The 17,108-nt window shown below is 45.4% G+C and overlaps 1 protein-coding gene across 1 annotated transcript in view; it reads left to right on the forward strand.

The window, feature by feature from the left end:
* The window catches only part of CRHR2 (corticotropin releasing hormone receptor 2), a 187,177-nt gene that overhangs the window by 75,249 nt on the left and 94,820 nt on the right, over nucleotides 1-17,108 (forward strand). Inside the window, exons 3-4 of the mRNA XM_019529911.1 lie at nucleotides 2,601-2,686; nucleotides 8,387-8,493. Coding sequence (XP_019385456.1) covers nucleotides 2,601-2,686; nucleotides 8,387-8,493 — 193 coding nt within the window. The remainder of the gene's footprint in view (nucleotides 1-2,600; nucleotides 2,687-8,386; nucleotides 8,494-17,108) is intronic.

Raw genomic sequence — 17,108 nt, forward strand, 5'->3', positions numbered from 1 at the left:
TAGAAGGCCACCAGGTTGGTCTGACAGGACCTGCCTCTAATGAACCTGTGTTGGTTGCTCCTAAGCATAATCTCCCCCGCTGGCCCCTCGTGGACATGCGCCAGGATAATTCTCTCAAAAAGCTTGCCCAGGACCGAGGTAAGACTAACTGGCCTATAGTTTCCCAGGTCCTCCTTCCTCCCCTTTTTGAAGATGGGAACCACATTGGCCCTCTGCCAGTCCTCTGGCACCACACCAGAGCACCACGAGTGCCTGTACAGCCATGCCAGGGGTCTCACAATGACCTCAGCCAATTCCCTCAGCACTCGGGAGTGGAGATCATCCGGACCCGCTGATTTGAATATGTCCAGTCCTTCCAGATGTTCCCTGACTAGATCCTCACTGACCCTTGGTCTAGGTGCGCCTTCCCTGGGGCCTGAGGAGGTCCCGGTGGGGGACTGATCTGGTCCCTGCTTAGGAAAATGGAGGCAAAGAAGTCGTTAAATAGGTTAGCTCCTATATATCTAACGGTTTCAGTGAAAGAGCTGCTGAAGGTTCCCAGGCATCAGCAGCTCCCTACCCACTGGGAACTGCTATTGTTTGTCCATCCTTCTTCTCCGCTACCCACCACACTACAATGCTCTGGAACAGCCGGGCAGAGCTGGCATTGTGTAACCCCGGGAAATGACCAATGGAAAAAAGCAGGGTAGACGAGGGCAGGAAGTAAGGTGAAAAGAAGATGGCATAGTTGCATTGGTTTATCAGTGAATTTGTTATGACTTATTTACTGGTAGCTTGCATTCCATTGCCAGCGTCTCTCTAATCAGTCATAGACTGAATTAGACAAGGGAAAAAACTTTGTTTTGTTAGTGGCAGTGAGGTTAGGGGGAGGAGGCCATGGGGGTGTTGCTAGCATGGATTTCAATGCTATGTCCTTTATCCTCATGGTACCACAGAGCAAGGTAGAGCAGTGGTGCCCCATGTCTTGGCCCGTTGGGCCAGATGAATGGTGTATGGCTGGTCCGTGGGCCAGATCAGGCCCTATGCTGCCTAGATCCAGCCCCCGCATTGGCCCAGCCATGCAGTTTACCAAGCAGGGCCATATTATTCAGCCCACGTCCCCATGGGTCCTGAATTTTGGCAGCAGGGGAATACTGAGTAGCACTGATTAATGCTGCCACCTTTTCCCCCCACCACCAAATTTTCATACCTGCTGGGGAGCCCCACAGGCCAGATGACATGGCGGTATGGGCTGGGAGTTGAACACCCCTGATATATTTTCCAAAACTAGACACGCTGGTACCTGTTGCCTTGCACAGCCCAGGCATTGCTTAAAGCTGCATTGAATTTTGCTACTTTATTCCTTTGCCAGCACTTCGTGTGTGTGCGCGCGCACGCGTGTGTGTGTGTGTATGTGTGTGTGTGTGAGAGACAGAGTTAACCCTCACAAGACAACAGTCCCCATGGACCTATGCTGGGACCTGTAGTTTTCTGTGGTGATAGGAAAGCTCTAAAATAAGGGATGCATGAAGAATTTACAAGTTATTCAGTGAGCTCTTGAAAGGGACTCAATGCTACCTTTCACCTGCTTTCAGAGAAATCAGTCAGGAGGAAAACCATCATATCAGAGCAGGGGGGAAAGTGCCTAGAGTCTCTATTGCATTAGGCCATCATGAGCTATATGGCGTGTTCAGAGAAAAAGGCAGCAAAGAGCTTTGGGGTCTGATTTTGGGAGGCCAGTTTTTCTCTGGTGTAATTCCACAGCAGTGCAGATGCTTCTGACTTGCACCGCTGTTTCCAAGAGAAGAATAAGCCCCTTTGTGTGTGGTGTGTGTATATTTTAAAGGGACGACTGAATGAGCCTGAACAACTCGCAGCTACATTTGCAGTCAATTCAAGGGTAACATTCTTGTGAGGCTTTCCCAGCCTCTAGCCCCTCTAAGCAAGGAAATAATTTCTTGTCCCCACATCGGTCATCTCACGCGGGTTATTGTTCACGAGAGTCTTAACAGTCATGGAAAAAGCCAGTTGGCCTCAATCCAGATGCCATGGCTGGTTTTGTTAGGTCAGTAGGCTGGCTACAAAGGTTGCCTTATGGTATAGATCCCCAGTAATTAAGCAGTTTACCATTCGGGCTACTTTCTGGGAAGGAAATGCATGAAAAGAAGAATGAGGTGAATAGGAGAGCAGCTGCCCCCGCCCATAAAAGCAGCAATGTATGGTACACGCCACTCTCTGAATACACCTAGATGCAGCTGTGTACAGCTGTACTTTTACTTGCCCTTTCATCTTACCTATTTAACAAGTTTTACCTAAGCCCAGACTTATTATTAAAAGTAATTTTCTTATGCTCTTTGCAACCCTTTCCGGTCTTATTGAATGTGTCTCCATCTATGTTGTACCATAACCGTTGCCCGGAGACACCTTAGTATTTATTTATGCCTTTTATTTCTCCTGCCCTTCCTTTCCCGGCACATTGTGTATTTTGCTGGGCTCGGAGGCCAGGTGCATTATTTGTGCAGCAAAGAAGTTCTTGTTTAACCTGTGGGTCGGCAAAGTTGCCGTCTTGCTTTCACCGAACACAGATGCTCATTTCTTTCTCTTGTTTTGGTCCCACCTAGGAAACGCCTACAGAGAGTGTATGGGAAATGGGACATGGGCTTCCAAGATAAACTACTCTCAATGTGAGCCTATTCTGGATGACAAGGTATGTATCTCTCTTTGTCTTTCACCATTTTGCTAGATGTTGTATCTCAGCATACCGGTGAGGAAGGGTGATGGTTGCCGTATCTGCCACATACTCCAGGCATAACCACAGGCAAGCCCTTTGCTCCTCTGAGCCTCAGCTTCCCAGCTTTCTTTCAGTCACTGTCTGTCCTGTTTATTCAGATTGTATGTCCTTGGGAAGAGTACGTCTGTATGCTTGTAAGACTCTCACTTAAGGGGACCCCAATAGATGTTGCTCTGATGGTGCTTCTACTACGAATGGAGCAGTGTCACCATACTTATACTGTCCAAGATACTCTTGTACCACCCGCCCCTGCAAAGTGCATAGCGTCTGTAGTATCCAGCGGCCTCAAGCATTTCCAGCTCTTGACCTCATTTCCCCTCTGACAGGAGAATGGACAGGGACAAAGAAATGCATTAAAACAAGGGTTGAATTGCAGCTGTCTAAAAGAACGGATGTGTCCAGTATCACACGAACGTCTTGTTCTGGGCTAAATGTTATAAGACTGTTTTGGAAAGGCTGGAAGCTTTGTGTGAAATCCTCTCTTTTCAGATTATCCAGTTGAGCCTTGAGATCTAAGGACAGTTCATCCATGTCTTAATGGTAGGCCCAAGGCCCGCATGCCACAGTCACCATGTTTATCATTCTGCTATTCTGAGGTCTCAAGTAATGTCCAGGTCTTGTGCTGTCTCTGTGCCTGGGGCAATGAGAATTTCACCCTAGAAATGAATGGATTTACGACTACTTTCTAATATTTATTTTTCCTCCCTGTTGCTAGAGTTGTGCTAGGCACTTTGCAAACAGAGCAGAAGGTGAGGTCCCCTTTGCTCTGAGGAGTTTGCTGTGTAAATCAGACTGTATGAACATGGGAAAAGAGAAGGAAGGAGGGCAACAAAAATTGCTATGCTGTGGGTTCCCCGTTTGTTCAGACTTTGGCTTTTAGTTTGATGCAAATAATATTAGAAGGCAGTTAGGGCAGATATGGGAGCAGAAATACACACCACGAAAATGATATTGCTGAGTATTTAGCAAGCATTTGGAAACCCAACAAATCATAAGATGACTTAAGCACCATAAGTTTTTGAAAATTGAAATAATATTGGGTCCATTCTGCATTTGCCTTTTGGTTTATGTGCCTTTTAGGTGCAGAGGCAGAGATGCCGAGTACATGGGGGCCCGAGGGCCCTGGTCCCCCTCGGGAAGAGGGCTGTTACTTGAAATGCATAAAACTTTCCATATGTCCATTATCTTAGGTGCCCCCCCCCAACCAAACAAAAGTTGGCACCTACGTGGGGTTATTTTTTGAGCTTTTCTCTGCAACCACAAGGGCTAGAAAATTAGATTTTCTTTGCCAAATGACAGCTGAATGTCTCATGTACTCACTTGACTCCAGGAACTGGGACTTGAATCAAAGCATCAAATATCAGGCAATTTAGTATGTAACACCGCAATGCAGTGATGGAAAGCAGCCCAAAGCTGTGAATTTTCAGTAAGACTTTGGAGACAGAGCATGAACTTGTTTGACACAGTGGCTGAGGGAGACTGTGTGAGGCAGAGGAGACAGCACAAGGAAATGCATAGTCATAACTGGGAAAAGGAGACAAGGGGGGTCATTAAGGCTGGAGGAATTAGTAGAGCCTAATATACAGGGGAAGAGATTAGGTGGTAACAGCTATTCTGAGGTAGGTGGAAGCAATGCATCGGCTAAAGCCTTCTGTGGTCACTGCAAGCAATAGGTATCCTTTGAGTTAGGTCCAGCAGCCAAAGTATTATTGCCTTCTCTGCCTGTCTAGGAAAAGTCTATTGCTTTACTAGTTTTCTACTTGCATGACTTTGAATAGTTACCATCCCTCCAAAGGCAAATATAGAGGAGCTGCATTGAAAGCAGTTGGACAGGTGTTACACCTAAGGCTTTCTCTCCTGTACTCTGCTGATTTTAACCTTGGAAGCCCTGGAGATACTGTCAAATGTCTTAAATCACAAATTACTGAACCAGCTGAAAGCCAAGAGTTTTCCAGAACCATCAGCATTTGCAAATGCTTAAAAACTCATTAAATTGATCTTAAAAGATTTATGATAATCTTTACAAGTTTTCGACTTTGTGGGTGTTTATGAAACATCTGCCCAGTGCTGGGATACTAAAGATCCAACCTAGGGTGGGCCAGTGATCAAAAATGTTCCCCACTGATTCCTTGAAATCCCCTTTGGGTTACACATGAGATGCATCCACCTGTTTGCTCCATCAATGCTTATCAACTGAGCTCAGTTGGCCGGTGGGCACCCAGTGACCACATCCACCAATCCGTTCTCCAGTACAATGTGATGCAATTTTCCAGATAGAGCTGCTGACCTTCGGGGCTGTAAATAAGGATTTAGCAGTCTTTGTTAAATGCAGCTATAGCCCAGATCCTTCCAATGAGATGTGTGCTAAAGGATCCTGGAATTAAAACCACAGGCTGTTATGCAGTCTTCCTTAACTGGGGCTATAATAGATTGATTTCCTCCATGGATCAGTGACAAAGGGGGGACCTACAGTGCACACTCATCAGACTCATGTGAATTGTCCCATTGAACTCATGATGTAAAGAGGAGTTGCAGATAGATCTATGCTTTGCGGCATTTCTGCTTCTAGAGTCTCAAAGTAGGCGGTTGACAGAGCTTCCCTATCGAGCTTGAATCAGGGGACCAAATATGATCTAGTGCATCACGATTTAATGGCTGTTTGGTGGCATAATAATGGAGAATGTGTTTATAGTTTTAGCTCAATATAGGGATATCCATATCATGGAAACCTTCACATACCTGTTACTCATTCTCAAAATGGACGTCTAACTCGGGGACAAGTAAAGCTCTGTAAAAAGGGACCTTTTAAGATGTCACTGCAGAGCGAGCAAAAATCAGGGTTTGGTCTTCATCAGCCTGGTTGTTGTTCATGTTTGATACCACTCGGATAGAGGTGAAGTAGAGAGAGTGGGAGAAGTAGCAGGAACCGCTGAATGTATTTGTTCATCAGAAGGGGCTAGCTAACATCAAAACTCCCAGCCATGGAAAACAGTATTTTGAGAGAAAATGCAGGAGCCTTAACTTGGGACGAAGCTGTAGTCCTAGCAATTGTTGTCGTTTGTATTGCAGATCAGTTCAATTCTAGACAATTGGTGGAGTACATACAGGACGGGCCGAGTTAGGCGACACGACCACCCAGTTGTGGCTCAGCTGGCTTCATGCCCGGTGTTCATGGAAATCGAGACTGATCTGATACCTTGAAAGTGTCTGCAGAGCCTGTGTTAAGAGGCAGTGGGGCGTGTGCTATCTGCACCCCCACTTTCTGCAGGAACTGACAGGATACTCAGCCAATAGGAAGTAGGATTCTCCCTTTTTTTGGAGATCTCTCCTGCGAGTAGGGGCTGCAGTTACAGTCCAGTGTTGAGTTATTGGCCACCTTGGTTTGGAGGGACTGGGGAATCAGCCACTTGCTTGGAAAAGGAGAAACTTTCACAATTCTTTGCCTTCCTTCACCTCCTGGAAATCTAACCCTAAGAGCACCCTGGCCTCTGTGTGCTTGAACCAGCCCTGGAGGTCATGCACCTGCCCCATTTGGAGGATGGAGCCTGATACAAATCCCTGGTGTTGCCCTTACAGTGTGGCTATGCTCTTGGTTACAGTTATCATCCTATTATCAGATGCTATCCAGCTATTGCTCTACTCAGCTATTCCCATCTGCGGAAGAAATAGCTGAGGCAGTCCGCAGTCCGCTGTTTCCATCTTCATTTCTTTATCCCCATTTCTACACAAGGATCTTGTTTCTGAGCAATCAGCCCAGTAATTTCAGGGTTGTTATCCACTGCAGCAAACAGACATTAGACAGGGCTCACGACACAGTATTGCAAGAGTCCTACATTAGCAGAGCTTTGCCTAGCAAAAATTATTATAAGTTTTTCAGTAATAAAATGTGGAAATATCGTCCAGCACAAATGGAGCTGCACCAGTTATTCCAGTAAGGTAAACTGTAAAAAAAATACTGGGGGTAGAGTTGTTTAAAACCCCTGGTTAGAACAGCATTGTACCTTTAGTTAGGTCCAACTTATCTTTCTGGTATTTGGATTTGCCTTATAAGTACCGCCTGTCAGGCCAGGCCTCTCTTGGTCTGCCATTCTTGGTATCATGTAAACCAATATAGCCTGTTCCATGGTTGGGTTGTCGGTGACTCAACCAGCGCCCGCACCTAGGTTAGCCTGGGTGAGGGGGGTGTGTGGACACCCAGCAGGACTAAAATCAAGACCTGTCAAAGGATGAATGAGCTCCCTGTGAGCCAATGGCCAGCCATACCTGGAGAGGAGATGGGCGCTACCAGGTCATTTTGCCCGAAGAATCACCAATGATGCACAGCATCTAAAGTGGTTGCAGCAGCCTCGGGACTGACTTGACTTGGCTTATGAGTAGCAGAAGCAACAGAGCCTGTTCCTTCCTTGGCCCCAGCATGTGACATAGGAGTTGATTTTCTTTTTTCCATTTGATTTTATTGTCTTCGCACCTGTAACCTTGTATGATTTGTGCAAAGTTAAGCTAACTGTTATGGTAGCAGCAAGGGAGATGAAATACTTGATTTACAATCCTACTTTTTTGTGGAGGAGCAACCTTTTAGTCTTGTATTTCTAAAAAATCCCTAGAACCCTAGTGGCAATTATCAGTAGAGTGAATGAAATAGCTTGTGTTTCAAGAAATCAGGTACCATTCAAATAAAAAGGTGTATGTGTTTTGTTGGCAGGGGTGGGTTTCCTTTTGGTTATCCGGTATAACATGGTTCAGGGTGAAACGGTCTGACATTTCTGTGCTTCCTCAAGACTATTTGGAAATGGGCAGCTGCAAGTGAGACTCATTCTACAGGATATTCCAATCCCCCTTTTAAATCCTCATGTAATGTAGCTTTCTCCAAGGACAGCCTAGCGCACTTTGCAGCGAAGACTTAAGTATGCTTTATCATGGGAGTGTTGTCAATAAAATGGCCTCTCTAAGGAAAAGCTAGAAGGTATCACCTTCAGAGAACTGAGAGACTGTTTTAACTTCAGCTAGTGGAGTGCAAAAGAGCACGGATTTATTGAAAACATATTTTCAACTTAAATCAGATTTTTTTGTGCAAGTTTTCTTTTTTCTTTGATTTTTTTTTAAAGGGAAACTTAAAAAGAACTGGCAGTTCACAGTATGAGAAGAAAAATGTTTTTGAATGTTTTTGAAATCGTTATCTTGCTCTTTCCCTTCCTCCAGAAATGGACGTTTTACAAAAACACTCGGCTTTCCTGTCTCATTTCCTGTTGGCGTTGTCTTTCCTGAGTGCCCCATGTCTTCATTATTCTGATTACCTTTAAGATATAAACTCCTAAACTATACAGCCCGGAGAGAAATGCATTGCTACTGAAATTCCATGGGAAAATACTGATGCGGTCAGATCTTTAAGAAATTATGGAAATGTTCCAAATGGCAACAAAGCCTTTTGTTAGGAGAACAGCCTTGTTATCCCTGGACAGTATGCTTGATTAATACATAAATAGCTGCAGTAGGGTTACTATAATATCTTTTTAAAGTCAAGAAAAGCAATTACTGTTTCCTTAAACTGATTAAGTGTACCTTATGTCTGCGATCAGAGTGTCATGCTGATTTAATCGTGTTATCTTTTACCTCCAGAGGAAGTATGCACTCCATTACAAGATTGCTCTCATCATAAACTACCTGGGACACTGTATATCTGTAGGAGCACTTATTGTTGCCTTCATGCTTTTCTTGTGCTTGAGGTGAGTAGTCTCCTTTGAATTCTGTTCGCTTTCTTGAACACGTGGCTTTAGATTTGGTAACTCATTCTATCCAATAACAGCCTAGGCTGTGCATGCCCTTGGGAAATGAATACGGGTGAAATTCTTCACAACACGTGTGCAGCATCCATTGATCCGTACAGTTGATGTACACTAATGATGTGTGTCTGCACCTGGGAAGAAAGAGCCTTACTTGTATTCCTAAGTGAAGTGGTGAGGTATTGATATCTTAGATAGCCTGTGAATGTACAAAGTGCTCTATCAAAGGAAGGAGACTTTGATGTGAGTCAAGTCACAAATATTTATATGAGATCTTGGCAATGTGGAGTATGTTCCACTGGCTGGTGATCCAAGGTCCATGGAAGTTGACAGGACGCTTTCCATTAACTTGACCTTGTGCCTGGTACTAGATACCTAGAGACCTAAATGGTTGGAATTCTGTCTTTTTGTTACAAAGAATAAGCCTTTATGGTAACAGGGGTGTAGGTTGTAGCATGTTGGTCTAAGGCTGTAGGCAGACAAGGTTCTTTGGGTAAATCCGACATCTTTTATTAGACTGTCTGCAGATGCTTCCTCAGCCTGACAAAAGGTGTTTGTGCCCAAAAGCTTGCTGAGAAGAACTTTTCCAACTGTTTGAGTTGGTCTAATAAAAGATGTCGGATTTACCCAAAGAACCTTGCCTGCCTAGGGCCTTAGACCAACACGGCTACAACCTACACCCCTGTTACCATAAGGCTTATTCTTTGTAACAAAAAGACAGAATTCCAACCATTTAGGTCTCCAGGTATCTAGTACCAGGCACAAGATCAAGTTAATTGAAAGAGTCCTGTCAACTTCCATGGACCTTGGATCACCAGCCAGTGGAACATACTCCGCATTGCCAAGATCTCATATAAATATTTGTGACTTGACTCATTTGATAACTACAGTTTTCCCCTGCTTTTGTACTGGTTCTCAGAAGAAAAGTCCTTTCTCTGGGAGCCCTTCTTAGGCATACACTGGCAACTTGGAGAAAAGTTTCAGGAGCCTGCCAGAAGGAATTACCTTGATTCCTGATTGCAGACTTTGTTGCTTTGGAAAAAATCCCTTATCAGTGGCATCTGGGTTTAGTTGCTACTGAATCAGTTTCCCAGTTTAGCCAGTCTCAGCCAGCTCTTTAAATGAACGTGGGCATAGTCATCTGCATGTGAGCAAGACTGACATGAACTGCGCATGGTCCAGTAGCCAGTGAAGTCAACCAGGGTTTTTCCACTGGCTGACATGGGCTTTGGATCAGGCCTGTTGTTTCTGCCAGGGCAACTGTGGGTTTCATCCTTCCTCTACCTTTGCCAAGATTGTGCTCAGAGTCATTTATAAGGCAGCCTAACCCTTCTCTCACTGAAAATCTCAGGAGTTTGCCTAAATACGGATTGAGCAGAAACTGAACTAGAGCTTTAGGATTTGGCAGCCAGGTCTGTCAACGCAGAGGACGAGACTCATAGCAGCCAGATTCCAGATGGCCCTCCTTCCTGGTTCCCTGCCACCGATGAGGACAAGGAGGTTGAGACCCAGGCTGCCTGGATATCACTGCAGCAGTGATACTTGTAAGGAAGAGGTGGGCCTGCTGGAAGACCATGGAGGGAAACGAATACTTCACCTAAGAGAGTTGGTGGCTAGTTTTACGTTGCTAAATGCTTTCAACTGTTAGCTGCAGCTAGGTACGTTTTGTAGACATGGCATGATGGGTGTTCAGGATATTTCCACGGTGATAGCATTTTTATTAGCATAAGTAAATGTAATCATAATTTAATTATAATTGTAAGTTCATTAGTAAATCATTTTAATAGCATTTTTAGCATCGTTATTTGTATTGTAGCACCTAGAAAACCTCCTCATAGACTTGGACCCTTTGTGCTGGGCTTCTTATCTGAAAGAGTTTACTGTCTAGCAGAGCAGGCGAGGGATAGATAAGAGACAGAAAGGAAAAGAAGGCAGTGAGACAAGGGTCAGTATGGAGGGCAGCGGTCTCTGTTAAATGACTTGATGTTTCTACTGCATTTGGTCCCACTGTGAAAACCCTACATGGCCCCTGCACATAAAAGGGCAATGAATTTATCAACAGGAGGCTTATTGTCTTACCCCACGGCCATTACATGACAATCCACACTCAAGAAAAGGAAGGAAAAGCTTTGTTAACCGTCTGTTCTCCCCTCTGATACTGAATCTTCATCAATGTCTAAGTAAATAAGGAAGCAGCAATTAGATATTTTTTTATAAATGTATCAGTTATCTACTTTCTAATACAGTCGTAACCTAGTTGCTCTTTCATAAATTCATTTTGTGCTATATAAATCTTGACTTCAAGCTTTGAGCACTGCCGTCAGCTTCACTGAATTCGGCATTAAAAATGACTGCAGCATTTAAGGCATTCTTCGTAGCTGCCCTGAATTAATATATTCTCTTGCATATTCAAATCAGCATCTATTGCATCATGCAATATAAATAGACTCACTTCAATGCCATACGTGTCTAAGAACACTGGGCCAGCTCTTTAATGGTGTTAAATCAGCGTAGTCTTCTCTGATGTCTCCCAGGAGCTGCTCTCCTTCGTACCATCTGAACATTGGCCCTTTCTCTGTAATCCAAATGCTGGATGTACAGGAGGGCCTGTTGTTTGATAGGCTCATCACACGCCCTCCCTCAGAAGTAAATCAGTTGGGACCAGAGACGACATTCATTAAACTGATTAAAATTCTTAGTTTTAGTCTGGTTCTCAGGGGTTATTAAAGTGGTTTGAGAAATAAGGGAGTTCATGGAATATTTGTTTATATGGAGGCAGGATCAAGCCAAACAAGCAGGAAAACCCATCTCTACAAGAAACTGCCTCAGGTGCTGGCCATCTCCCTCCCTCCCATGTCATCTGTAAGCCTGGTTGGAGTCCACCATGTTCTCAGCTGTGCCGTTTTCTTATGTTCACACCCCTGCTCCAAAGCCACAAATCCTGCAATGCAGAGGAGGCTCCCAGTGTTTCGGGGTTTGCTGTGAACTGTTTCATCACCTAGGCTTAGTAGTCCTCATCTTGTTTGAATTGTGTCTCTTCTGGCAATAGGCGAGAACCTCAGGCCAAATTGGGTAGCGTCTAAAAGTCAGTCCCACCTGATGGCCATTGAAGGGCCTGTGTTTACAGACTCTGAGTTCAAAGGAGTCATCCTTACATGAGGACCAGCTTATCAGAGAGGTCAACACCTTGTCATAGAGATTAAACTACCCACTTATTCCTTAATGGAGACCTTCAAGGTGCAAGCTGAGTATGTAGCAGGAAAGCTTTACATGTTCTTTGGTTTGGCACAGAGGATTCCACTCCCTGACCAGCACCTTTCCCAAGGACAAGTAGAAAACTAGAAAAAAGATGTCTCCAAAGAGGCCAGTTTGCTGTGCATCACAAAGCTCATCTTCTTGTTGCATCTTTTGGAGCTGTACTTGTCTGCCACTGGCATGGTGTCGCTGCATTTTTATTCTGGCTGCATACATTTCTACTCAAAAGCATTTCTTCTGGTAGAAAAATAGCTTGGGAGCTGGACTATACCAGTGTCCCACTTTACAGGTGAGCTCTCCTGCCAGGAGGCCCTAGAGGGTTGCTTCCTGGGCTATTCCTGTCCATAGGGGAGCCATTGATAGGGGAGCCTGCCCTCTCCCTGCCCTGGGAAGGGGGTAGGCTGTCAAGTGGTAGTTGACAGTTGCTGAAAAGCCATGGGAGGGTTCGGGTCCGCAGGAGAACACCTCCCCAGCCAGCCAGCCAGCTGATTGCCAGGAGGGGGGTACTCTTCCATGCGAGACCCTCCTGGTTTTCCCCTGCAGGAGAATGGATCCACTCCTTGCACTCCTTCAGGCTGACCAGAAGAGTGCAGGAAAAGTGGGGCAGACAAGAGTCTTTAGGTATATGCGATATCTTTTATTAGACCAACTAAATAGTTGGAAAAAATGGTGTTTTGCAAGCGTTTGGGCACAAACACCCTTCTTCAGTCATAGGAAGAGTCTGTCCTTAGACCAACGCAGCTACAACCAACAGCCCTAAAGCATGGAAAAGGGGGAGCACTCCAGTGTTATATAAGGGCTCGAGGAGCCCAGTGGCAGGGGCACAGCAGCTAGAGTCACCCCGTAGCTAACCCTGAGCAGTGGAGGCAATTTAAATCAGCAGCAAGGCTCCTGGGTGTTGTCTTCACACAGCCTCCTGCCTCACCCTGCACTGCTCGGGGTCAGCTGAGCGGCCAGGGGAAGTCGGAGGGGCTGGATGCTGGGCGAGCAGAGACTTTTTCCAAGCCTGCTCCTGGCCCCTCCAGCTTTTAAGTTGCCACCCCCATCACCCAGCGGAGCGGCAAGGTGGCAGGGGTTGGGAGCCAGGCTGGCGAAGTCCTCCACATGTTCCCAGCCCTTCTGGCTTCCCCTTGTTCCCTTTGCTGCTCAACTGGGTGGTGGGAATGGCAATTTAAGTCAGAAGGGATGAGAACAGGGCTCAGGGAAAGCCTCTCCAACCCAGCTCCCAGCTCCCGCTAGTTTTTAAATCACCACTTCACTGCCCAGCTGAGTGGCAGGGCAATCAGGGGAGCCAGAGAAAGATGGTAAAACCCCTTCCTCTTCTCGAAACTGGAAACTTCCTGGTTTGGGGAAGAGGCAGAGAACAGTGGCTTCTTCTCCCCTCACTTCCCAGTCTAGGGAAAGGCACAAGCCCTCAGTGCCTTCTCATGACTGGAGTGACCCTGGTCTGGAGAAGGCATGGGGCTCTTCCTGGTCCCTAGGAGAAGTTAATTTGGGGGAAAGCGTGCAGATATTCAGTCCCCTGGGAGAAACTTTCCCAGGAGCGATGTAACCCTGCTTGTTGCTTGGTTATTTTTCTCCCAGAATGGCCATTTTTGCTCCAGGAGAAAAACCCTGAACATCTGTGCCTGGGAGCCGGTCTGCCAGCCTGGGGCAGCTCCGACCCAGCTCAATATGCTGCAGAGAGGCTGGCTGGAACAGGGGGGTGCTCCAGCATGGAGCTAGCCACCAGACAGCCCTTGGCACTGAAACACCTTTGTGCTCCAGCCTCCTGAGACAGCATCTATATTTGCATGGAGGCTCACTAAATAACATTGCCATAGGATAGTACTTGTGTTGTCTTGTGTACTCTCTTACGGCAGCGTTTATTAGTTTAGCGTGGCCTAATAGTGCTGCACATGTAGTCTTTAGTGTGGCACTAATTAGTCTAATCCACTGTAAATGTCTTGTGTAGATGTCCCCACTTACAATCAAATTCAGAAGCCATTAAAGCAGGATTTTTCCATCAGAGGAATCCTTTTACAGGATACTCTGTAGAAAAAGAGGATACTTGGAGAGAAAAAGCAGTGGGAGGAAAGGAGCTGTAATTAGCCTGTATTGATCCATTTGCTGTTGATAAGAAGGCAACATTTTAAATTGGTTAGCTTTAAATCCCCTCAGTAATATGCAATTAATACCACCCTGCATGATGGTATTTGGTTTAGTGCATGCAGCTCATAACACATTGAGGCTGTCACAGGTTGGGGTTAGGAAGCTATAAAAGGCAGTTTCTGGCATTAATGTAACCCTTGCCAGTGATGAGCTATTGATGAGCTATTTTAGTAGTGCAACAGGTACTGAAATAAAAACACTGACTCCAGAAGCATGGGGACCAAAGCTGACCTAGCTTCTGTTTTAGGGAAGGCCTGCAGAAATTCAAAACCCAAATCTGAATGATAAAACTCTGCAAACAGCAGAAAAAGCTGCATCTACGGGGGAAATATGAATGCATGAGCTGATACGAAATTTTACATGAAGGTGAAGTGGGCCTTAAGGCGGACTGTGCTGTGTAAGTGCAGTCTTGCAGAATTATCATGAGCATTTACCAGCCCAGCTAAAACATCTGCTTGGCTCCCCTTAATATTACAGTGATGATAGAAAACTGAAGGATTTGTGCCTGTCTGACTCCAACAACAACAAAAAAGAAAAGAAAAATACTGCCAGTTGCTGTTTTTAATCAGCATTATACCAATGAATCACTGCCCCCTAGGTCTTTTTTTCCCATTTATTTTAATATTTCATTTTTTCTCTCTCTCACTCTAAAAGATTACAAGATATTTTCCAAGTAAAAAATATATATTCACTAATTTTCAGCCATCTCTAAGTGCCTGTAGTCATGTCAGCGCCAAGATGCAAAGCATGAGTCTGCCACGGAGACCTAATCGAGATTCCCCTTTAGCTCCAGCAATAAGCTCCTGTGTTTTGGAGGCAGAGGGCCCTGATCTCCATGCCCCATGCTACGGAAGTTCCTTTATCTGCCATTTGATATGCAAGTGGCCGTAAAATTGGTGACAGCAGCAGTCCTCCTTGGAGAAGAGGAAAGAAGAGGATTAAATGTCTATAGAAACACGTGGAGGGAAAGGCTAGCACCCAGCAGAGATAGCTTAATACCACGGGGCATTTGAATATGGTGAAAGCAAGTGTTGCATGCTGAGAATCTGCCAAATGGGCAGAGACACAGCATGGTCATTAGCAACTGGGGCTTGCAAGTCCTCTGGGTCTGATGTGATCAGAGCAGTATAGGCTTAACTTCCTTAGGTATAAGTAGCTTGAATATTCCTTTGTGCTTTGTAGCATGTAAAAGGGCAAACCCCTGTGATAGATCCAGTACAGTGGGTGGGTGAACGATTTCACCTTCTTTCCAGCCTTGTTGAATTCACTCCTGCACGTCAGTTGTCACAGCAGGGCACAAAGAGCAGAGAAGTTTTCGTCTGAAAAATTAACCAAGGAGCATATTGGAGGTTTTGTGGCAAAAGCTTACCGATGCCAAGATGTGTGTTAATAAGATGGTCAAGGCCTTGTGGGGCTGAGCAGTTAGACTGCAGGGTTAGGATGCAGAGTTTGATACTGACTGGGTGCCTCTACATGAGATGCTACTCCTTAGCAGTTCATTGCTACCGCGCAGAAGTGTTGCATGGCACTAACTGTGACACGACGCTACTGCGCAGCATTGCCATTGGGAAAAAAATGTGCCGAGACAGTACTGTGCAGTAACGCCGGCTGCTGCGCTGTCATTTAGTACTTGCAGTAACAACTATGCAGCCCATCGCTCATGTAAATGTGGGCAATATGAAGCATGGATATACAGGTTATACACTGATATGAGATGGAAGGAAAGGTTAATAGATTAATAGGAAAGATGAATGAGGTGAAGAAACACGTGCATAATGAGGTATTAGGGAGGAGATGCACTGACCACTGTTGTTTGGGAACAAAAGGTAGCATTTCTGTAAAGTGGCGGATGATCTGAGAGGTAAGGTAGTACTCTTCCGGGACTCGGGGAACCTGATTCTGTGACTGACTCAGTGTGCAACCCTGGGAAATCACTTTGGCACTCTCTGCTTCTGGTTTAAACTGGATGCTCTTCAGGTTGGAGCTGTCCCTTCGGGGTTTGGGCAGCACCTGATACAACAGGCTTCCAAGCTCATTTGTGAACTGTGGGTCCTAAATAATACAAGTCTTTAATAGTAGCATGCTAAGGCATATCACAGCTGCATTCAGGGGCTAAAAGTCCTCTTAAGTCATGTCTTAAAATAATGATACTTTGCAGAATTTTCCCATTTCAGAGTCACTGTTTTCACAACCCTAGGAATACTAGCGTAGACCTGAAAGCCTGCATTTCTGGAATCAGACTGAACTGGAATCAGTTCTGGACAGGGTTGGATGACATGCCAGTTAAAAAGCTGATGGACTCTGTATATGCAGTCCTCCTTCCTCTGTGACTGATGCCACTGGAATTAAGCTTGGAACAGCAGGGCTTTTTTTTTAAACATTTCTCTATTGTAAGCAAAGTTATGGTTCAGCTTTTTTTCCCTCAACTAGTGATGACGATGAGCCCCAGCAAACACAGTACGCTTAACCAGCTAGCTGTTTAAGGAAAGAGTGGTCACATAAAATCAGTCATATTTTTTTTCTCCAAGGTGATGTGTCTACAGGTTAAATTGATTTTAGTGGTAAGTATAAATGTTCAACATGTTCTTCCTCTCTCATAAGCGCGCACACACACATGCACACACACTCCTCTACTTCATATAAACTCAGGGTCTTATCCTGCTGCCAAAGACTATAAAAGCTCAGCATCTTCCATGTAGTCGGTAGCAATAGCAAGCTCCTTAGCAAACTTTCCCTTTTAACTTTTGCAAAATACTAGTTGGGTATTAACTGCTCTTTTGTTTCATAGTTTCATAGTTAGTAGGGTCGAAAGGGACCTGAGCAGATCGAGTCCGCCCCCTGCTATGGCAGGAAAGAGTACTGGGGTCAGACGACCCCGGCAAGGTGATTGTCCAGCCTTCTCTTAAAGACCCCCAGGGTAGGAGCCAGCACCACTTCACTTGGAAGTTGGTTCCAGACCCTAGCCACCCTGACCGTAAAGTGGCACCTCCTGGTATCTAGCCTGAATCCACCCTCTGCCAGCTTATGACCGTTATTCCCGGTCACTCCTGGTAGTGCTTGGGGGAACAGGGACTCCCCCAGTGCCTGCTGGTCCCCTCTGACTAGTTTGTAACAGGCCACAAGATCCCCCCTCAGCCTTCTCTCGTGGAGGC

This window comes from Crocodylus porosus, unplaced genomic scaffold (assembly GCF_001723895.1).
Source record: "Crocodylus porosus isolate Cpor-Errol unplaced genomic scaffold, CroPor_comp1, whole genome shotgun sequence".
NCBI classification, from domain to species: domain Eukaryota; kingdom Metazoa; phylum Chordata; order Crocodylia; family Crocodylidae; genus Crocodylus; species Crocodylus porosus.